The sequence below is a fragment of the Rattus norvegicus genome, chromosome 8 (genome assembly GCF_021556685.1).
Source record: "Rattus norvegicus strain SHRSP/BbbUtx chromosome 8, alternate assembly SHRSP_T2T, whole genome shotgun sequence".
Lineage (NCBI taxonomy): Eukaryota > Metazoa > Chordata > Mammalia > Rodentia > Muridae > Rattus > Rattus norvegicus.
Genome location: NC_141541.1, coordinates 107,881,137 through 107,904,091, shown reverse-complemented (window position 1 = coordinate 107,904,091; position 22,955 = coordinate 107,881,137). Strand labels below are relative to the sequence as shown.

Here is a 22,955-nt window from a genome sequence, read left to right as displayed (position 1 = left end):
TCAAGGGACAAGAAGGCAATTTTTTTTTCTTTTGTGTTCAGTAGCTTTTCCTTTTAACATGTTAGTTCTGAGGAGGAAGACTCATAAGGCTGCTTGTGGAACTGGGAAGCACAGAACCTAGAGGCCTCAGCTTTGGGCAAGAAACAAGGTTGAAAGGAGGGTGTGTTTGGGATAGCCATCAGGCCACAAGGACGAGTCTCTTCCTCTTCGTCTTCCCTAATTCATATTTTTAGTCAAATAGTACTTTAAACTTCATTCTTGTTCAGCTGCAGTAAAGTTTGTTTATGTACCTTTCTTTTGACTACAATTCTTACATGTGTCTGTGCATGTCAGCACACACCTTTAATTCCAATACTCAGGAGGCAGAGGCAGGTGGATTTCCATGAGATTGAGGCCAGCCTTCTCTATAAAGTGAGCTCCAGAGCAGCCAGGGCTACACAGAGAAATTCTGTCTTGGGGGTTGTGGGAGGTAAAAACCAAAACCAAATAAAAATTACATGTATGTGTGTGTGCCTAAGTATATATGTGTGTGCACTATATGTATGCAAATGTCTGCAGAAGCCAGAAGGGACTGTTGGGTTTTCCGTTACAGGAGGCCATGAACCATCCAGTGTGGGCACTGGGAACAGAACCCCAGGCCTCTGCAAGAGCAGCAAGTGCTTTTAACTGCTAGGCCACCGCTCCAGCCCCTTGACTGTAATTCTTATTCAGAATCAGGAAAGCTGACTGGGGCTCACTTGAAATATTTGACACTATTTTCTCCCCTTTGGTTTAGAGGAACAAAAAGAAGTGATTCCTTCTCCCCATGATAACTTTGCCTTTGCTCCTTAACTGAGAGAATCTGTGATGATTTAATCAGCTCTTTTAAAGACGAGTTTGAGTGTTATCAGAAGAAGTGGTCTGAAAGCCTCCATTGAGTAAATTAGTTCTGGTTGTGACTAGAGAGGGTGGGTTTACGTGACATTGCTCTGTGGGTGGCAGGCATTCCCTCCATGGACCAGGCGGCTCTCTAGGTGGACAGTACTGGATATTACTTAGATTCTTCAGTTTAGTTGAAAATGCTCATCGAGTGTTCAGTGTATATTAGAAGGTAAATACTTCCATAATCATTACTATTTGGTAGGATTTACTAGTCAGACATCTTACCTGGTTATTTGGGTTACATCTGATGCTGGTGCTACTTGTCACTTATTTTCCAGAGACCATTATAGGTTTCTAAAAGCTGTTAAGTAGGGGAGTTCAAGAGCAGGAGATGGAAGAACCGGAGGGACACCGAAGTGTACACAGCAGCTTAGGTGTAATGTGTTAAGCAGCCTTAGTGCCTTCTGAGACAGCGTCAGGTCTCAGACGTGGTTAGCTGTCAGGATGGGCAGACAAAGGAAAGCTCTGGATCGAGCATGGGTGTTGGAGTTGGACAACAGTATGTTAAATCCCTGGTTGTAACATTTCCTGGTGGGGTCCTTCCTAGCTGTGTCTTTGGGCCAATTACACAATTTCCTTTAACCTTTATTTCATCATCCTAAAGAGAAAATAATCACCTATACTGCTGGATCGTTGTAAGAATCATAACATTCAGTGCCTGGTATGGGTGCCACCACTTAAGTAGCACCCATTGTTACTTGTTATTAGCCCAGTTTTAAATAACTTGAAAAAGATAAGAAAGGCATTGTCTCCCTCTGCTTTGTGGAGGTTCTTTAGTACAACCCTGATAGAGGAAAAAGGGAACCACAGTGATATCTATATTTAGGAAAAGGTGCACCTAGTTTTTTTTTTTAAAGATGTATTTATTTATTTTATGTACATGAGGACACTGTAGCTGTCTTCAGACTCAACAGAAGAGGGTACCAGATCTCATTACAGATGGTTGTGAGCCACCATGTGGTTGCTGGTAATTGATCTCAGGACCTCTGGAAGAGCAGTCAGTGCTCTTAACCACTGAGCCATCTCTCCGACCCTAACTTTCTTTTTTATAAACATTTTCATAAAATTGCGTAGAAGCTATATTTGATGCAGTAGCTATCTATAGGAAAGTATTTAGACTAGAGCCAGCCAAAGATAGACTGCTGTTTTTAGAGGAGGAATAGACAATCTGAAGTAAACAATCTCAAATCTAAAATGTGCAAATGGAGGAACATAAAAGAGTTGATAAGAACTATAGCTTAGTCTACAAGCCAACCACAGTTTTATGTTTTTACATTAAAATCTATTTTTTTCCTCATAAAAGATTATATATAAACTAAGTAAAATATTATCAGGAAAAACAAAATTGAAGAAATTAAAGGTAAGCAATGAACTTTCATTGTAGTCTCTAACTAGTGACGTAGCTGTAAATACAGAGAGCTGCTTTGTGGTAATGAAGCATGAGCATGTCACCTAGTCGGTGAGTGGAGCCCTGTTGGCAAAACTATATTAGCAACCAGCACTACTTAGCAGTTGCTAAAGAATGAGCAGTTATCTAATGTGACTTTTTGTTGGTAGTATAACATGAAGCATGAACTTGGATGGTCCTACTATATTGAAAGCTTGAATACAAAATCTTTTTTTATTTATGTCTAATACCTGGCTCTGGAATTTTCATTTAATAACTTATGACTTCTGTCAGAAACATTATCCTCCCACACATGGTGCCTCTATTCAAACATCTTCATTACATATTCTAATTTATAGAATAAACTTCTATGTGGTGTTTTCATATACCTTAGCTTTAGTTAAACTTCTACTCCTCTTTCCACTTTCCATGGCTATGTCTTATTTTTATATCCAGTAACCCCTCCTATATGTTCCGTATATCAGGGTATTCTACAATATAGCTCCCTACATACATCCTTAATGGCCTCTTTTGGTTTACCTGTTCATTGCTATTTTCTAACATTCCGACCTCTCCAAGTTATTCACACGAGTTAAAAATTGTAAGACACACTCCACGTGACTGAGAAAATGTGTGCATTTGTTATTCCGCCAGAGCTACCCCTACCAATTCAATATTTTCCAGTTTTATCCATTTTTCTTTTTATTTCACTTGTCTTTACAGCTGAAGAAAATTCTATTGTTAACATGTATCACATTGGGGGTTTTTTGTTTTTTGTTTTTTTTGCTTTGGATAAGGTAAGTTGAAATAACAAATTTATTATAGTAAGAAAAATCGTGCAACTCACAGTAATATTTAAAATACTTGTATTTTACCATAATCAAAGAATAAAGTGATGTTTATAATAAAAAATGTTGAGCAAGATGTCTAAAATTCTATCATTTTATATACTTTGATTTTTTTTATTGGATATTTTATTTATTTACATTTCAAATGTTATCCCCTTTCCCAGTTTCCCCTCCAGAAAGCCCCAATTCCATCCTCCTTCCCCCTGATTCTATGAGGGTGCTCCACCCACCCCCAACTCCCTGCCCTGGCATCCCCTACACTGGGGCATGGAGCCTTGGCAAGACAAAGGCCTTCTCCCATTGATGTCCTACAAGGCCATCCTCTGCTACATATGTGCCTGGAGCCATGGGTCGCTCTATGTGTACTCTTTGGTTGGTAATTTAGTCCCTGGAAGCTCTGGGGGTTCTGGCTGGTTGATATTGTTGTTCTTCTTATGGGGTGGCAAACCCTTTCAGCTCCTTCAGTCCTTTCTCTAACTCCTCCATTGGGAACCACATTCTCAGTTTAATGATTGGCTGCAAGCATCCACCTCTGTATTTTTCAGGCTCTGGCAGAGTCTCTTAGGAGACAGCTATACCAGGCTCCTGTCAGCATGCACTTCTTGACATCAGCAATATTGTCTGGGTTTGGTGGCTGTATATGGGATGGATCCCCAGGTGGGGCAGGCTCTGGATGGCCTTTCCTCAATCTCTGCTCCACACTTTGTCTCCATATTTCCTCCCTTGAGTATTTTGTTCCCCCTTCTAAGAAGGACTGAAGCATCCACACTTTGATCTTTATTCTTCTTGAGCTTCATGTGATCTGTGGATTGTATCTTGGGTATTCTGAGCTTTTGAGCTAATATCCACTTATCAGTGAGTGCATAGCATGTTGAATACAAAATCTGATCCTGTTCTTTTCCTAAAAGTGCGAAGTTTCATATACATAACTGAGTAGAAGATAGGTGTGGCCTGAGATGTGTACAGGTAGGAGTGGGACTCCTATAGGTTATGAACTGTAGTAGAATTTGCAGTTACAAAAGGGAGTAGACATAGGAGATAGATTAGATAGACTACAGTACGAATTCTCAGCTTTCTCTATTATGGAAATCTGATCATGACTTTAAATAACAATTGTAGAAATGGAACCTGATAGTAGCCATAATTCTAGCACACAGGAGGAAGAGGTAGGAGGAATTTAATTTGGAGGCCAGCTTTGGCTATATAGCAAGTTCAAGGCCAGACTGGGCTGTATGATAGATACCCTGCCTCAAAACAACAGTAGCAAATAACAAAGGACAATTACAGTACAGCTTTTTGGCAAGGTTAGTGTGGTATTGGTTCAACTGTCTTAAATATCATAGTTGAAGTGTTCAAAGATTTTGCAGATCATGAATCAAAAATCTACTTAACCCCTCACCCCCACCCCTCATATGTATCATATGTTGGAAAATATTTAAACAAGGCTTCTGGTCTGGTTTCTATTTTGGCAATCCTTCAAAAGAAGATCAGTTGATAATCCCATGTAACCGTGCATTTATATCCCTGTGTTGGAAGGGAAAAGTGACCTGAACAGACTGGCTCTATATTTCAAAGTTATGTATAATCAGAGCTAGCCTAGACTCCTCCAGTAATTCACAGGCAGTTGTCAGTCCCACAGTCATGTAAACTGGGAGATTCTCACCAAGAGTTAGTTTCTAAAGTGCTTTCTAAAGGATTTTATTGTACTAATGTGATGAGATTGTTTTGGTAATGATTATTGCTTTCTGGTTCCAGAAAAAAATATGCCTCTGCTTTTATTTATATAGACAGGTTTTTTTCTTCTTTTTAAATGAACCAGAATTAGTAGTACTTCATATAAAAATGAAGTATTTATTTCTTGAAAATTTTTGTTATAAGGTTAACCTTTAGGATAATTTTGAATCTATCTAAAGTGATTTGAATCTATTTTAATATAGTTGGTCAATAAATTTGCTTGAAACAACAGTATTTTAGAGTAGTGTGATAATTCTGAGTTTTAAAAGTAGTGCTTTAAAATGGAAGTTAGCCTGGGAGTTACACTTGGCATAGTCTTTGCTGCTATAGAAACACCTCTTTCTATGTGTATATGTGTGGTGCTGACTGTGAAGGTCAGCAACTCATTTGCTTATGTATAAAACACATCTTTTCATATGTACCTATTTGCTGCCACATTATTCTGTAATGTTCTAACACACTCTTTGATGTTTCTTGGAATGATTAGGTTTAAAATATTAACATGCTTTAAAATGTTGTAAATTTGTTACATGATTATTAAATTTTTTGGAAAAAGTAAGGTGACTTGCAGACATGTTGGTAGAACAGAGTTAAATCCAGTAATTTCTGAGGCAGTATTTAGTTTGCGAAATTGTTCATTCATTAGGGGTAGATATAATCAAGATATATTGTATACGTTTATGAAATTATCAATAAATAAAAGATATTCTAGAAAAATACTCCTTTGTTATTTTTTTTTCTTTTTTTTTTCGGAGCTGGGGACTGAACCCAGGGCCTTGCGCTTGCTAGGCAAGTGCTCTACACTGAGCTAAATCCCCAACCCACTCCTTTGTTATTACAGAACCATAAGATGCTATAGAAAAATGAATATTTACTGTAAAATCTAATTTTATGTAAGTATCTGGAATTACATTTTAAGTATCTATATCATAGAGTGATAAGAGTGAGTTAATTTACCACCATTTCTCAGACTTGTTCTGTTGGCAGATATGGTAGGAATACAGTAAGCGTTTTAAGTTGACTTGAGCCAAGTTTGTTTCCTTGGTCCAAGGAAGCAGCTGGTATTAGAGGGAACTTGTTTAGTATACACAGACCTGGGTTTGATCTAGAACTGGAACGGGGGGATGGAGGGAGGGAATGATGGAGGGAGGGAATGGTTCCTAATTCAAGATTATGAGTAATACATCATCATTGAATCTCATTTTTAAATTTCTTTTATGGTGGGGGGGCTGGAGAGATTGCTCAGGGGTTAAGAACATTGACTGCTCTTCTAGAGGTCCTGAGTTCAATTCCCAGCAACTACATTGTGGCTCACAACCATCTGTAATGAGATCTGATGACCTCTTCTGGCATGCAGGCGCACATGCAAATAGAGCATGTACATAAAAAAAAAATCTTTAGAAAATATTCATTTATGGTGCTGAAGACTTATTCTAGTTAAGTGCTCTCTCTAGCCCCTGAATTCTAGTTAATATAGCAGCTTATAGATGATTAATTGTTAACCTGAAATATAAATATTGTTTAATGGGGATGTGAATAAATGTACCCATTCTTTAGCTATGCTTAGAAATAGAAAGGTCATATTTGGATGATTTAATAAGATGTCTTATTATATTGCCTTCTTTTTTAAAGATGTTGCTTTTTTCTAGCTAACTCACAAATGTGGGGTTTTTATCTTCCTCCTTAGTTTACAGTTTATTGTCTTTGCTAATGAAAGTTTTTAAGTGGGCCAAGCCTTATTCTCATGTTGTAGTTTTTAGTACCCAGCGTATTATTCAGCTATTTCTTACCATTTAGAACAAAAATGACTATAAAATAATATTTTCTTCTAAATGAGAGCTGCCTCGGGTAATTGAGAAATAACACTGATTCAGAATGAACTGGTATAGCTGACTTTAGTCTGGAATACCAGCCTTAATGCTATTTTAATTTTAATAAGTTTAAAGCTCATTATTTTTGACTATTTAGAAATAAATATAGGTTTATTCCTGATTGAAACTTTGTTTCTTCAACAGCTCTAGATTCCAATTTTTTTCTATCTTGCCACTATTTTAACACCAAGTGTACTGTTTGCTTTCTATGTTCTGAATTTTATGTGTGTGTGGTGGGCACTATCCATTGCATTTAATATTTGAGTCCTTTGTCTAATCTTTTTTAGAACAAAGTAAAAGGAAGTAAAGTCGAAACTAATCTCCATGCAAAACTGTGTTATCTGCTAGAACCATTTATCACTGTGCACAGTTGTGACTCTAGCTGAATTCACTACCTGTCAAGTGCACCGAGGTGCATTTCTAGTGTTTTAAGCCTTTCTACCTGGGAATTCTTCTGTTTTTTGTTTTGTTTTAATATTTATCTTTGGCAATTTTATGCATATAAAGACATATCTTGATGATGCCTCCTCATAAGTAGATATTATTTCAGCTTTAATTTAATCTGTCTGAAATCAGAGTAGATCTTTGTCTTGCTGAGTGATTTCTTCTTTAGGCTTCCTATATTTTATTGACTGGCCCCAAACATGAAAGAGTTTGGGTACCTGCCAAGTGCCAGGCACTGTGCCTCTGTCTAGAGCCAACTGGAGTCAGGTGACTACAGGCACAATTGTTCTCCCTGTCATCTGATCACAGTGCCATGATGATGACTGGTTCGTCCACTTAGCTGCCCCTCTTGACTTGATATGAGTCTTGTCAGTGTACCAGCCTATCTACATGTAGTTGCCTTTCTTGGGCACTGCTTTCTTTGTGCCTGTCCTCAAGCCAGTCCTCTCTCTAGCCTTTCTCTTCTCCCTGCCACTTTTGTTTATCGCCACCCTAAAGTGAAGGTTCTTCTTTTAGTTGCCATTCTGTGTATTTGCCCCTAGAATATACTGTCTTCATGTCACAGCATGATCTACCAGCTGGCCTTTCCTCTGCTCTTACCATTTTCTACAGTTCAGCGTAGTTCCTTCCATTGCCTCGTAAATCTTTTAGGTTTATTTATGTTTATATTTTAAACCTATATTATAAATGCTAAATTTATAATTTGTCTGACCTTATACTGTTAGCAATATTTTCACCTCTCCAGGTAGACAGTAACTCTTCAGAAAAGGCATCCTATTGTGTGATGTTTTGTACCCTTGGTAATACCTAGTACAGTGTAGAGCTCAAAAACTGACCACTGACTTTCAGAAGAATGTAAATAAGTCATGCCCTCTCCCCAGCATCAGTAGACAAGATAGACAAGAAATTGTGTCCTTTTGATCTCTTGGGAAAAGGATGTCTGCCTAAAAGTTAGAAATGCTTTTATGTTGTATAGAGACATAGAAAATACAAAGGAAGATTACAACTTTATTTTTCTTTCTTAAAAGGTTGCTATAAAGGGCTCATGTGTAGAAGAAAAAGAGATCATCTGCCATAGACGACATGAGTTTGTTCTTTTGTTTTACTTTGGTTTGGTTTTTGATTTTCAAAACAGGGTCTCCCTGAATAATATGGGCTGGCCTTAAAACTCATGATCCTCCTCTCTCAGCCTCTTCTGAGCTGGGTGATAAGCCCCAAACCTGATGACTACTTGGATCTGCTACCTAATGTGTGGGCTCTCAAAAACAAGCAAGCGTGCAAACCGGAGTTGCAGCTTTCTCATATGTAAATGGGGCTAATCTTACCCAAGGCTGCTGTGACTATGAAATAGAGTAGCAGGTGTACAATACTATGTAAACTAAAGATAAGTGGGAGGGAGGGAAGGGTGGATGGATGGATGGATGGATGGACAGACGGATAGACATAGACAGACAGGTAGAGAGATAGAGAGAGATCTTGCATAGTTTTCTTATACTGATGTCTTCATTGGGTAAAGAATTATTGTAAGTAATAATCTATATACTAGGCTTAGTGAGGAAATGGGAGCCACGATGTAGTCTCTCACCAGCTGCTCTTTACTGAAGTCTTGGTGTTTTACTGTATTAGAGCTTGATTTAAAAAAAAAAAGTAATAAATCTCATTCCACCTCATATCGATTAGTTAATTATATGTTTTTTAAATCATCCAGAAGATTGGAGGGAAAGTTTACAAAGAGGGTCAGTCTTTGAAAGCATGAAGTTTCAGTGTTTGCCTTAATACATAAAGATCACATTCAGCAATGCGTGCTGACATCAGCTTTCCCCAGTGATAACTGGGTGCTTTTTATGTGTCTTAAGAAGGTGCTGGGGATTGAACCCAGGGCTTTGAGCATGTTCGGCAAGCACCTTGCCATGGAGCCATACTCTCAGCCAGTAAGTGAACTTGGTGTTGGAAATCTGTACTCCTCTGTTGAGTTGGTTTTTGTTGTTGTTGCTTTTTTTTTTTTAACTTTGAATTCCCATTTGTCTACCAGATCATGTTTTGCTAACTATAAGTTTTCTAGAATTGTAACTGTTAAGACTGCAAAATATTCTTAAATATGGTAGACCTTTGCTATTTAAAACAGGGAGAAGCAGAACTGTTTGGGGGAGCTTATTTTGGGATATAAAAGAGATGGATGAGCTGAAACCTGAGTGCCACCTAACAGTGGTTGTAACAACCCTGATCCAGTTTCCTCTTGGTTTTTGGTAACACTCTTATACTATCCTGCAGTGTTTGAGACTCATAGTAACAGTGCCCACTTAGTACACTTAATCCCCAGAAGAAAGTGATGTTTTCCCTGCTTATAGAGATAAGATGGTTTATAGTGTTCTCATATGTAATGCTTAGGTCTAACTACAGTAGAAACCTTCTGAGGTAGTTGATTGTGAGAATTGCCAGGGTGTCCTGAGACAGCTGTGTGCTGTTGCTGATTCATTCGGACACACTGAATGCTGCTAAACTGGTTCTGGTTTTCTAAAATGCTAAACTTTTGATTAAAACAACTTTTATTTATGTGACATACTACAAGAAAAGATGCCTTTTTTTTTAATTGGGTATTTTCTTTACTTACATTTCAAATGTTATCTCCTTTTCTAGTTTCCCCTCTGGAATCCCCCTATCCGTTCCCCCCTCTCCCTGCCTCTATGAGAGTGTTCTCCCATCCACCCACCCTCCTATCTCTCTTCCCTGGCATTCCCCTACACTTGGGAATTGAGCCGTCACAGGGCCTAAGGCCTCTCCTCTCATTGATGCCCGATAAGGCCATCCTCTGCTACATATGCATCTGGAGCCATGGATCCCATCATGTGTACTCTTTGGTTGGTGGTTTAGTCTCTGGGGGGGTCTGGTTGGTTGATATTGTTGTTCTTCCTATGGGGTTGAAAACCCCTTCAGTTCTTTCAGTCCTTTCTCTAACTCCTCCATGGGGGGTTGGGGGGGTTGTTTTTCAGTTCAATGGTTGGTTGAGAGGATCTGACTCTGTATTTCTCAGGCTCTGGCAGAGCCTCTCAGGAGACAGCTATACCAGGCTCCTGTCAGCCTGCACTTCTTGGCATCTACAATATTGTTGGGTTTGGTGACTGTATGTATATAGGATAGATCACCTGGTGGGGCAGTCTCTGGATGGCCTTTCCCTCAGTCTCTGCTCCACTTTGTCTTTGTATTTCTTCCTATGAATATTTTTGTTCCCTCTTCTAAGAAGGATTGAAACATCCACTCTTTGGTCTTCCAACTTCTTGAGCTTCATGTGGTCTGTGGATTGTATCTTGGGTATTCTGAGCTTTTGAGCTAATATCCCTAATCAATGAGTGCATAGCATGTGTGTTCTTTTGTGATTGGATTACCTCAGTCAGGATGATATTTTCTAGTTCCATCCATTTGCCTAAGATTTTCATGAAGTCATTGTTTTTAATAGCTGGATAGTACTCCATTGTGTAAATGTACCACATTTTAAGTATCCATTCCTCTTTTGAAGGATATCTGGGTTCTTTCCAGCTTCTGGCTATTATAAATAAGGCTGCTATGAACATAGTGGAGCGTGTCCAAACTGCATTGTATTGGTACAGAGACAGGCAGATAGATCAGTGGAATAGAATTGAAGACCCAGAAATGAAACCACACACCTATGGTCACTTGATCTTTGACAAAGGAGCTAAAACCATCCAGTGGAAAAAAGGCAGCATTTTCAACAAATGTTGCTGGTTCAACTGGTGGTCAACATGTAGAAGAATGCAAATCGACCCATTCTTATCTCTTTGTACAAAGTTCAAGTTCAAGTGGATCAGGGACCTCAACATAAAACCCAATACACTGAAACTAATAGAAGAGAAAGTGGGGAGAGCCTTGAACACATAGGCACTGGGGAATATTTCTTGAACAGAACACCAATAGCATATGCTCTAAGATCAAGAATTGACAAATGGGACCTCATAAAATTGCAACACTTCTGTAAGGTAAGGACATTGTCACTAGGACAAAATGGCAACCAACAGATTGGGAAAAGATCTTTACCAATCCTCCATCCAATAGAGGGCTTATATCCCATATATACAGAGAACTCAAGAAGTTAGACTCCAGAGAATCAAATAACCCTATTAAAAATGGGGTACAGATAAACAAAGAATTCTTGTCTGAAAAATATCAAATGGCTGAGAAGTACCTAAAGAAATGTTCAACATCCTTAATCATCAGGGAAATGCAAATCAAAACAACCCTAAGATTCTACCTCACACCAGTCAGAATGGCTAAGATAAAAAACTCAGGTGACAGCAGATGCTGGTGAGGATGAAGAGAAAGAGGAACACTCCTCCATTGTTGGTGGGACCACAAACTGGTACAACCACTCTGGAAATCATTCTGGAGGTTCCTCAGAAAAGTGAACATAGTTCTTCCTAAGAACCCAGCTATTTCACTTCTGGGTATATACCCAAAAGATGAGCCATTTTCTTTTTAAGTTATTTATTTACTTTACATCTCTACTATAGTTTCCCCTCCCTCTTACTTCTTTCCTTCCTCCACACCCCTCTTCTCCCCAATCCACTCCTCTCTTTCTCTTCAGAAAAGGGGAGGTCACTCATGGATATCAATCAACCTTAGCATATCAAGTTACAGTAAGACCCCATGCACCTTCTCCTGTTGAGGCTAGACAAGGCAGCCCAGCAAAAGGAAAGGATCTTAAAGGCAGGTAACAAAATCAAAGACAGTTCCTGCTCCTGTTATTAGGTGTCCTCCATGAAGACCCAGTCACACAACTGTTACACATGTGCAGAGGGCCTAGGTCAGTCCCATGATGGCTTCCTGGTTGGAGGTCAGTCTCCGAGCGCCATGATTTTATGATCTGTCTATCCCATTGCAGTTCTCCTTCTCCTTCCTGCATGGTCTTCTTGTTTGGCTCTTTTCTGCTTCTCTCCTCCTCTGTGTGATCTCAAGACCAGGAAACCTAAACTCCTCCTATGTCTCTTCTCCCCAACTATTGGCTGCTGGCATCTTTATTTACCAGTCAGAAAAACTGGGGGTAGGGTCCCTCAGTGTCTTATGTGTCTCGTGTCTTATGTGGACTCTCTCATCTTTGGGGCAAACAGTTTTGGGGGGCCCAAATTAGCATTATAATACAAGTAGAATTAGGTCAACCCACTACAGATAACGGTTATAGTAGGCACCTGTCTGCAAGTATAGCAGAATATTATTAGCAGTGTCAGGGGTGGATGCCTCTCAAGGCATGAGCCTCAAGCTGGGCCAGTCATTAGTTGGCAACTCCCTCACTTTGTCCTCCATCTTTATCCTGGCACATTTTGTAGGCAGGACAAATGAAGATGAATGGTTTTATGGCTGGGTTGGTGTCTCAATCCAATCCCTGCATTGGAAGTCTTGCCTGGTTACAGGAGACTGGACAGTTTAGGGTCCATAGCCATCCCCCATTGCTAGGAGTCTTAGCTAAGGTCATCCTTATAGATTCCTGAGAGTTTCCATTGTCCTTAGTTTCTAGCTGCTCCCAGAGATGCTTCTTCACCTCTGATCTTAGTTGTCTCCTAGTATTTTCTCCCCCTACTCCATCATCCCATTCCCATGCCATTTGCTTTAAATCTGTACAGGAAGGTTTTCCACTCCTTTGTAAAACCAAGACTGGAAGTCTCTGGACATCCTTACAAGTGTCTAGGGTGCCCTTGGGTGTGGTATTGCTCCCTCCCCACCTTTAGAACAGTGCTGTATAGGAACACAGCCCTCTTGTGTTCAGGACTAGACAGTTCTTATCAGGTACTTTAACAATAGTTCATTAGTAACTATGAGTTAGTTTTGCCTTATTTATATTTTTTCTTCATACCCTTTGGGGCCATCTATGAATTTGTAAACCGAGTAGGCATTTATAGAGGTACTTTTATTTTAGAAAATAGCTTTATTTTTGAAGTAAAAAACTCTGCTTTGTGTGGCTAGAATAAAAACTGGCAAATATATAAAAATATACAAAAATTATTTTTTATTGTCCTAAAAATAATTGAACATATAAGTAGAAATACTAATCTTGTGTAGTGTGTTGTTTCTAACCAATGTGAAGACAGTATGAGAACAGGGGACGAAAAAAAGGACAGGATAGAAATGTGTTCACAACTCTCTTCTGATGTTTAATGGGATATCATATGAAGAATAAATGTAAGAAATTAAATATTGCATTGGAAATTTTTAAGAAGCCATTAAAAAACAAAATCATACTTCAAAGGGGGTACAGCTAATAAGAATCAGGCAGATAAGCGGGAATGATAAAGATGAGAGTGATGAAGAGTGCTTGCTGCTTTTATAGAGGATCCAAGTTTGATGCCCAGCACTCCCCACCCCTTCCTACTGGGGGTTCACAGCTACCTGTAATGCAAGATTCAGGAGGTCAGACACCTTCTTCTGGCTTGTACTTACGTCCACGCGCGCACGTGCGCACACACACGCACGCACACACACACACACACACACACACACACACACACACGAAGGCAGAGGAAGAGGGAAGAAGCAAAAGAAAAGGAGAAAGAGGAGGAGGAACACTAAACACTAGGATCAAAGAGCTATTCCTGAAATCTTTGCCCTCCAGCACTTAGGACCATCTCCCTTATTCTTGGAGTCTTCTGCGTATACACACACAGTATGGGCTGTGAATAGGAATGGCTCTATGAGGTTATATGAGAATGAATGTGAACCCCCGAAAGCTGCTGAGCGCTGATAGAGTGGCTCTAATGTCACAGGTGAGGTGGGGCACAGTGGTAGATGCACAATCAGGTGGGTGCCATTGGCTGGTGGTTTGTCACCTACTCCAGAGCTGTGCAGCCTAACACACTCCCTTGTATTCAGAGGAGTGTTGTCTATTTTAGAGCAATCCAGCCTGTTTTTAGTGGAGTCTTTATCAGTACTTGGGATTCCCCTTCCCCAGGATCTCTTGTTGTTGTAGTATAGTCCCACAGCCACTTAGCAACTGTCACTGTCCCCTCTCTTCAGCACTCTGGCTGTCAAGGGTGAGAGTTGAGGTTTGTCACTCATTTTTGTCCTTAATTTATCCAAGATGTTGCATGATAAAGTGGAATGAGTTGTCCTTTGATGCTTTCCTACGGTGTCTCAGTGTGCTTGTTTTTGTTTTTTGTTTTTTTTTTCTTCTCCTGAATTTAGAGACATGAAAAATGCTGTAATTGGAAACAATAAACAGAAAGCAAACCTCATCGTTCTAGGAGCTGTCCCGAGGTATGTTTGCTGTCTAATTTGCTCTGCCATTCCTGCCGAGTCTCTAATGTCTTCTGACTTCCATTATAAGAGCCCTTCACTTTCCTTAGTCTTTCTTGTTTTTTAATATAAATGTGTTTTTAAATAATGCCTTAAAGTAAACTAACCTTGTCTAAGGAAATAAGTTTACATAAATACAAGTGTGTGTGTGTGTGTGTGTGTGTGTGTGTGTGTGTGTGTGCGCGCGCTCAGTCTGTATACTGTTACTTCTATGCATACGGACCCTGTGCTACTCAGTAACCAGTTGGTGTGCTCTTCTTTGGAGAAGACTCTTTGTCCTGTCTGAGCATTCCTTAGTTGCCTGACCTTCTTCATCTAGGGACAAGGCTTTGTGCGAATTTCCCTGTCTGTGTTAGCATGTCTGCTGGTGTCCTCCATGTTTAGACAGTCACATGGTGAGACTTCATGGTGTAGCTCCTGACATCCTAGGAGACACTCTCACAACCTCCATGCTGTCCTCTGGCTCTCTCTGCCTACTTTCTACAGTGACCCTTAAGCCTTAGGTGCAGGAGTTGTGTTGTAAATGTATCTGTTGGGAGTGTGCTTTGCACCTCTGCCTTTTGATTGGTGTGTCTACGTATTTTTATTATGTGGGCTCTATTTCCCACTGCTTTATTCTATTGCTTTGTTACATTAATGGTGTTTTGTTTTACAGTCTGCTTACCAAGTTCCCCTTGTTTTTTAGATTGTTGTATTTGCTCCAACAAGAAGCCTCAAGCACAGAGCTGAAAACTGAGTGTGCAGTGGTGTTAGGGAGCCTTGCGATGGGCACAGAAAACAATGTCAAGTCTCTGCTAGACTGCCATATCATCCCTGCCTTACTACAAGGTATGTGGGAGCCACTTTCTGCACTCTGCCTACAGTGTTTTAAATTCTGATTGGAAGATGTGTCTCATGCTGGGAAGTGGTGTCCCACACCTTTAATCCCAGCACTCTGGAGGCAGAGACAGGCAGATCTTTGTGAGTTTGAGGCCAGCTTGGCCTATAGAACGAGTTCCAGGATAGCTGGGAAACACAGAAAAACCCTGTCTCAAAAAATAAGACTAGGGGTTGGGGATTTAGCTCAGTGGTAGAGCGCTTGCCTAGGAAGCGCGAGGCCCTGGGTTCGGTCCCCAGCTCCGAAAAAAAAAAGAACCAAAAAGAAAAAAAAAACAACAAAAAATGTGTCTCACATGTAGTTTATCTTAATAGGACTACTGTCCCCAGACCTGAAGTTCATTGAAGCTTGCCTCCGATGCCTACGGACAATCTTCACCAGTCCTGTCACTCCAGAGGAACTATTGTATACAGTGAGTTTGGGGTATTTTAGGGTCACAGTCAATCTATTTCTAGCTTGCTTAGTGTCTCCTAATTCACCATAACTGTTAAATGTAGAAGCTGTAGCAAGTGTTTGACCTTTTGCTTAGTTGGAGTGTTGAATGTTCTAGGCTTTGTAAATAAGTAAGTGAATTACAGTTACATAGTTTGAGAACTCACATGCCATTCTTAAAGGCTAAGCTCTGTTGATTTCATATGTAACTTAAGGGAATATGTTTTTCTAAATTATCAAACATTTCTATTTTATGCTTTGGAGATTGTTATATCATGGAAACGGTTGAAAGTTCAGTGGTGGGGGTGTGGGCAGCCACAGAGCTGTTTAGCGTGCCTGGCTGACTGGACTGTGTAGAGGTCAATGTTGGAAGCTGCTCGGGCACTACCTACTGTCAGTCAGTCAGTAAGGGGGTATTTCTATGTAGAGTGAGGTCCCATTTCTTCCTACCAGCCCCATGCTCCCAGAAATAACACTCACACTCGAAATGTAGTTACAGATAGCTAGGCTCTTCTCTGACTGGATCATAACTATAGATAACCCATTCACTCTAACCTACATTCTGCCATGTAGTTAGTTACCTGTGCTCAGGTACCATGCATCTTGCTACATCTTCCTGGCTCTATCCCAGAATTCTTTCTCCTCCCTGATGTCCCACTTCTATTTCCTGCCTAAGCCATGGGCCGTAGGCTTTTTACTTGACAGGTAATGCGTCTGTGCAATATACAAGATGTTCTCTCTACATTTCTACTTGGAATCCTACTTACCTGACAGGTAACTGGGGGCAGTTACGTAACTAGTCCTTGTTCTTTTTGTCATGTACACATTACAGAGGGAGAAATTTAGTTGGCAGAGAGGACACACATAAGAAGATGGTTAGGGCTGTTGGAAGGGTTGGTGAGTCAGAGAGCAGTAGAGGAAGGGAAGAGGAAAAAGTGGATTAGAAATGAACAGACTCTTGGAACCTCCAGCCCCTTTTCTCTCTGCTAGTTCTCAGCCTCTTGGACTTATGTGGCTGTTTTGAAGTCTTTGTCCTTTTGTTTTAAAAACTCCTTGTGACAACTTGGAGAGTTATACTAATGTGCGAGCAGGGGCAGGAATTCCGCTCTCAGGGATTGCAGCCTTCTGTTTCCCTACTAAGCCCTTGTGTCTTGGGCACTCTTTCTTCCCTGCCTTCTGTTTTTGTCTTAGGCCAACATCGTTCCTTTGGGAGATTAGCTAAGCTGTATGTCCTTAGGCCCCCCAGGCTTGCAGACTTAGGCCAGGCTTGAGAAGTTTGTGTGTACATTTGTACGTAAGCTTGGCTCTGCAGTGTGCCCACTTTAACACTAGGACACTTGAGCCAGGTTTCCTTTTCTGTCTGGTTCAGCCTGAAAATCCCATTTTAGTTTGTAATTGGTCTTGGATTACAAAGAAAAGGTGATCTTGGAAAGCCTGTTTTTCCTTTGCCACCATGTAAGTGTTACCAGCAAGCAATACAATGGGCTATAGACTGTTTTTATGTGTATGTATGTTTGTGAGTGGTGGTGCAAGAATGTGTGTGATTGCATGTATATGGCTGTATGTATATGTGCACATGCCCTTTGGTGTACTTGTACATGTGAGGCCAGAAACTGACATTAGGTATCTTCCTCAGTTGCTCTTCTCCTTATATATTGAACCCAGGGCCCCTAGATTGAGCTAGTCTAGCTAGCTGGCCTGTTTTGGGAGATGGCCCTGTCTGCTTCCTGGGACTGGGATTACTGGTAGCCTCCACACCCACCTGGTTCCTGGGTCCTGGGGATCTGAATTCCTGATCCTTAATGCTTGCATGGCTGCCTGGATAGCAGGCACTATACCCATGGAGCCATCTCTCCAGCCTAGGAGTGGGCTTTATGTGATACATTATTGATCATGTCAAATGTCCTGCCTTGGGTGTGTTGAAAATAGCTAATACATCATGGTTGTTACTGGGGTTTACTATAACATCCCAAGACCCAAACTATCAGACTTGTTTTATACAGTACTTCTGTATAGACAATTTAACATCATTATGTTAATCAGTCACCCTGTCACATTCTGATTTCAGGTTGATTTTTCTGTACTCTTTGCAGTGCTGCTGTTTTATAGTGATATCACATTGGTTGCAGGAGAGATATTAAGTTCTTTGTCTTGGATTTTATTTTCAAGGCTTACTATGAAAACACCTTACTTTATTCTATGCTTGAACAGTTCTGATGGCCATGATTCTTTTATTTTGCTATACCTTAAGGAGACTTGATATAATCCCATTAAAACAAGAAGCTTTGGGGCTGGAGAAATGGGTCAGCAGTTAAGAGCACTGGCTGCTCTTCCAGAGGTCCTGAGTTCAAATCCCAGCAACTACAAGGTGGCTCACAACCATAGTAGTGGGATCTGATGCCTTCTTCCGTCCGGTGTGTCTGAAGACAGTGACAGTGTGCTTAGATACATAAAATAAGTGTACTTGTAGAAAGACTCACATATATGCTTAGTGTCTAAGTTTCTTGTTGCTGTCTGTTCCTTATCCCCCAATCCAGGACGCCACAGTGATACCACACCTCATGGCGCTGCTGAGTAGGTCCCGCTACACCCAGGAGTATATCTGCCAGATCTTCTCACACTGTTGCAAAGTAAGAACTAGAGTAGATGTTCTCACTGTAAACTTGTGTATCTTTTTTTTTTTTCTTTCTTTTTTCTTTTTTCTTTTTTTTTCGGAGCTGGGGACCGAACCCAGGGCCTTGTGCTTGCTAGGCAAGCGCTCTACCACTGAGCTAAATCCCCAACCCAAACTTGTGTATCTTGTACATAACAGAGATGATTGTTGAAGCCTGAAATGCACTCTGGTTTGTTTTCTAGCTGTGAGTGTGATACTTAGGGGTGAGTGTGCTGTTTGACATCTCTCTAGGCCTTGTGAAAATTTTATTGACTTCAGCATACTGTACATTTGTGTCCTCATTGAGAGTTTTAACCTTTTCACTTAAAGACATGCTTGATAGCCTCTCTTTAGTATCATGGTCTAAGGGCAGTGTGGGAAGAGGGCAGACGGCAGCACCTCATCCTACCCTCTACAGTCTTCCATGTGCTCAGTGTCTGAAAGGTCCAGTTTCTGTGCTTATAAAAAGCCCTGGCTATCTTGACCACCTGGCCTCGAACTCAGAGCTCTGCCTGCCTCTACTAGGCTGCAAGTGCTCTCAAGTGCGGGATTAAAGGTGTGTGACACCGCCTCCTGGCTTTACTTGAAGTTTTGATAGTTCCTAAATGCTTTCTAACTTCTACTCAGTTTATTGTGTGTGTTCTGATGATCCAGACAGTGACTATGGACAGCATTGCCTGCCTGTCTTCCTGTCATGTATAACTCAGATGCCAGGTGGAGTGCTGCTGGCTTCAGGAAGGAAGTAGAAAATAAATATACCTACCTGCCTACAGCAGGAGGCTCGCTCTTCTGTGCTTAGCATATCTTCCCTAATATTATGAGTTTTCCTGGCTTTAGGAATGATACCTACATTGTCATCTAATTATTTTTAACCTCCTCTAGTTCCTAACTGATTATCAAAGCCTAAAATATAAGGATTTTTTGTTTTGTTTTGCTCCCGCCCCCACCCCCAATCCTTGAGATGTCTGTTCTTGATTGTTTTGAATGTATGTAGGCCAACTCATGCAAAATGAGACTTTGCTGAAATTCATTCTCTAACAATGGGTTCAAACCCACAAGGTGTAAGTATTCCTAATACAGAGTGATGTCTTAGTCTCATCCCTGCAAGTAGCTTTTAGCACTGAGCACTAGAAGTTTCTCAGCACCTGACATTGCAGGGTGATGTCTTAGCTGTGGTCAGAGATGAAGGGGTCATTACACCACTTCTGCTTTACTGGAGAGATGTATGTCAGCCACCCTTCGGCCACTGCCAACAAGCAGTCTCATTAGAGTATAATTGCCTTTAGTAATCTTTCTTTGTGTCCGATAGTTTAATATTCTTATTAGGTGATCACATTTAAGTATTCTGAGATGTGACTGAACTTGCTCAAGGGACATTGGGCTGCCCCTGTGTCAATAGTAATAGCTTAGGTGCACAGTGGCCTCGTGTCTTTGAAAACAGCTGTTCATGTGGTCTTTCTGCTGTGCTTAGCCATGAAAATCTTTTGCTTTCATGTTCCTTTTTTGCATATAAGCTCAAATAAATAGAACTATAATAGGGTTTTAAGACTCATTCATGGGACCCACTTGCCTGAAATTAAGTGGAATAGGACTTTAGGATAGATTGGTGTCAACATTAAGTCATTTCATATACTTTGAGGAACAAAACAGAAAGATTACTAAAGCACTGTATTCTAAAGTAATCATAATTATATCCTGGAATGTTCCTGAATTATCAAGGTACAAAAAAGGACTATTAGACATAGTTGTAAGAAATCTAATTTCTAAACTGTTGCTGCTTTGTTAGCAGTTTCTCAGATTCTGACATTTCTTTGGTGTTCAAGGCTGAGAGGGTATATGTAGTCAGTACCTGGTGGATGTTGTCTCATTGTCAACCCACTAGAATTTGCAGGTAGATTTGCAGAGATGAAAGAAACACTTGACAAAAACCTAAGGTAAATTCCTCTTCTTTAGTTGGCTTTCTGTGCAGTTCTTTCCACAACCATGTGTAGAGGCTTAGAGCAAAGGAAGATTTTGTTTGATAACAAGTATTTGTTGCCATCTTTTGAGATTAAAAAGTAAGGCATCTCTGATGCCGCACCTCTAATCCCTACACCTGGGAGGCAGAGGCAGGCAGATCTCTGTGAGTTTGAGGTCAGCCTGGTCTAAAGAGTGAGTTCCAGTACAGCCAAAGCTATACAGAGAAACCTTGTCTTGAAAAATAAAAAAAAGATACCCCCCCTCCCAAAAAAAGTAAGGCATCTCAACAAGCAGGAAGCAATTCAGTGCATAGGGTTAACAGAGTGCCAAGTCTCTTCCCCAACATTTGATTTGTAAATGCAGCTTTTGTTAGTACTACTATTGAGAGATAATTTAGACCTTAGAGAACAATCAAGAGACTGAAATCTAAAATAGTTATGGAGCATTCATTCAGTGGACGTGGGACAGGACAAATGAGAAAACTGTCTGTACTGATAGGTTCTGTAAGATAAACTGTGAAGAGAATTTAAAGGGTTTAGAGCAGTATATTTTGTATTCTAACCTTTGTGTTAAAATCGAGTAAAGCATGCACAGATTTGCTTATATACAGTTTGTTTTGTTCTGTTCTTGTTTTTGTTGTTGTTTGTTTTGAGATAGGGTCTTAAAGGTGTGCACTACCACACCTGACTCCCTTCTCTCTCATAGCTTGGGTTGGTTTTGAGTATCGATCCCTCTGATCAGCCTTCACACTGCTTGGATTGTAGGCGTAGGCCACAGTGCCCAGCTATTTTTTTTTATTTATAGGTGTGAAATACTTAAAGAATAGAAAATAACACATTATAATTAGTTCACCTCACATCACAGAAAATCTGCCTGCAGAGTGAGAAGCACAGAGAGGTGCAAGTGTTCGAGACAGTCCTTCCTCCTTAGCCATTCTGATTGTCTCTGCCAGTGTTTGGACTAGCATTTTCTTACTGTTCAGTCTTTTTTTTTTTTCTTTTTCTTTTTCTTTTTTTAGTTCTTTGTATATTCTGGATACTAATCCTCCTGTTAGATATTTATATTATGATTCTTAACAGCAAAATTACAGTTATGAAGTAGCAACGAAAATAGTTTTATGTTGGGTAGCACCTCAACATGAGGAACTGTGTTAAATGTTGAGAACCACTGCCTTAGATGCTTTTCCCTTCCTTGTTCTTGAGAGGTAAGGAGGGAGATGAAGGCCTGTCATGGGGAAGCTCTGGCAGCACCGCAGATGCTAAGGCCTCTTTGTCCTGCTTTGGGGTTTAGTTTCAATCACAGGGCAACTCAGAAATATGTGCTGTGGGAAATACAGTTTGCTTTAAACAAGTGTGGTTTTATTGGAATCATGATTTTGGTTAATGTGTTACTGTATTCTCTTCTCTTGCAGGGACCAGATCATCAAACAATTTTGTTTAACCATGGGGCAGTGCAGAACATTGCTCATCTGCTGACCTCACCCTCTTACAAAGTAAGATGTAAAAAGTTATGTCACGTTTTATGTTCATTTTCATTAATAGAAGCCTTCATATTTTGTTGCTGCTTCTGTGATGAGGAGTAGATTTCCTCCCATCATCCACCCAGGATGTTCTGTTCCGTGGTTAGATGGTATAGGGTGTATGTTACTACAGCATGATGTTCTTTGGGAAACAGTTGTCTCTGTCCATTTTTAAATGACATTTTATGTATGAGTTGTGGGTTTTCATTTGTGAAATAGTGTTTCAGATTTCAGTTTACAGTACTGAACCTGTTGCTTTCAAGTGTATAGAAGTAGTGGCTAGCAGCCCTGGGCAGACTTTGAATTTTGTATTTAGAGTCTTTCTTGGTATACTCTGTGTATATGCCTATATATGTATCAGCCTTTAGAATGTACTCTGTTTTGTGTTTTGAGTTAAGATATCGAAAGTTTTCAGGCTTAATAATTTTCTTTGCTGCCTTTTATGTATAGATCAGCAATGTTATAACCCATTATTAAGCATGAAGTCAAAACTTTAGTCATTCACAGTTGCATAGCTATGAGACCATAGAAATAGTGGGACATTGTCCTGTGTCTTGTGAAAACTAAACAAATCAGAACAAGGAAGCACTCATTTTTACTCTCTGTCATAGTGACACTAGTCTGCTCCATTGTCTTAGTGTCCTTTCTGATAAGGCCCCACCTCAGACATCCACTGTGTGGTTATTGGTGAAAGCTTACAGGATATGAATGCATATGGCACCAGCTCAAAACAGCCAAAAGCAGGCCAAAGAGCTGTGTACTCAAGCTGTTTCCTCCACCTTATGCCACACAGAGCCTGCCATTAAACCTTTCTCCAACCGCCCACTGGGACTCACCACACTGTCTCCCTCCCAACTTCATGCCCTCTGTCGTCGTCGTCGTCGTCGTTGTCGTCGTCGTCGTTGTTGTTGTTGATAGCTCTCTGAGTCCAGTCAGTTTCTACCATGTGCAGATGGGTGTAGGGCCACGCACTGGAGCATAGACCCCTACCAGTGACCACAGCCTTAAAGAAAA

At 40.4% G+C, this 22,955-nt stretch overlaps 1 protein-coding gene across 8 annotated transcripts in view; it reads left to right on the top strand.

The window, feature by feature from the left end:
- Armc8 (armadillo repeat containing 8) overlaps positions 1 to 22,955 on the top strand; it is a 94,340-nt gene that overhangs the window by 20,742 nt on the left and 50,643 nt on the right. For all 8 annotated transcript variants that reach the window (NM_001173354.3, XM_087562301.1, XM_087562299.1 and 5 more), the window contains 5 exon segments: positions 14,391 to 14,462; positions 15,187 to 15,329; positions 15,693 to 15,790; positions 18,348 to 18,440; positions 21,834 to 21,914. In NM_001173354.3, the coding sequence (NP_001166825.1) occupies positions 14,391 to 14,462; positions 15,187 to 15,329; positions 15,693 to 15,790; positions 18,348 to 18,440; positions 21,834 to 21,914 (487 nt within the window).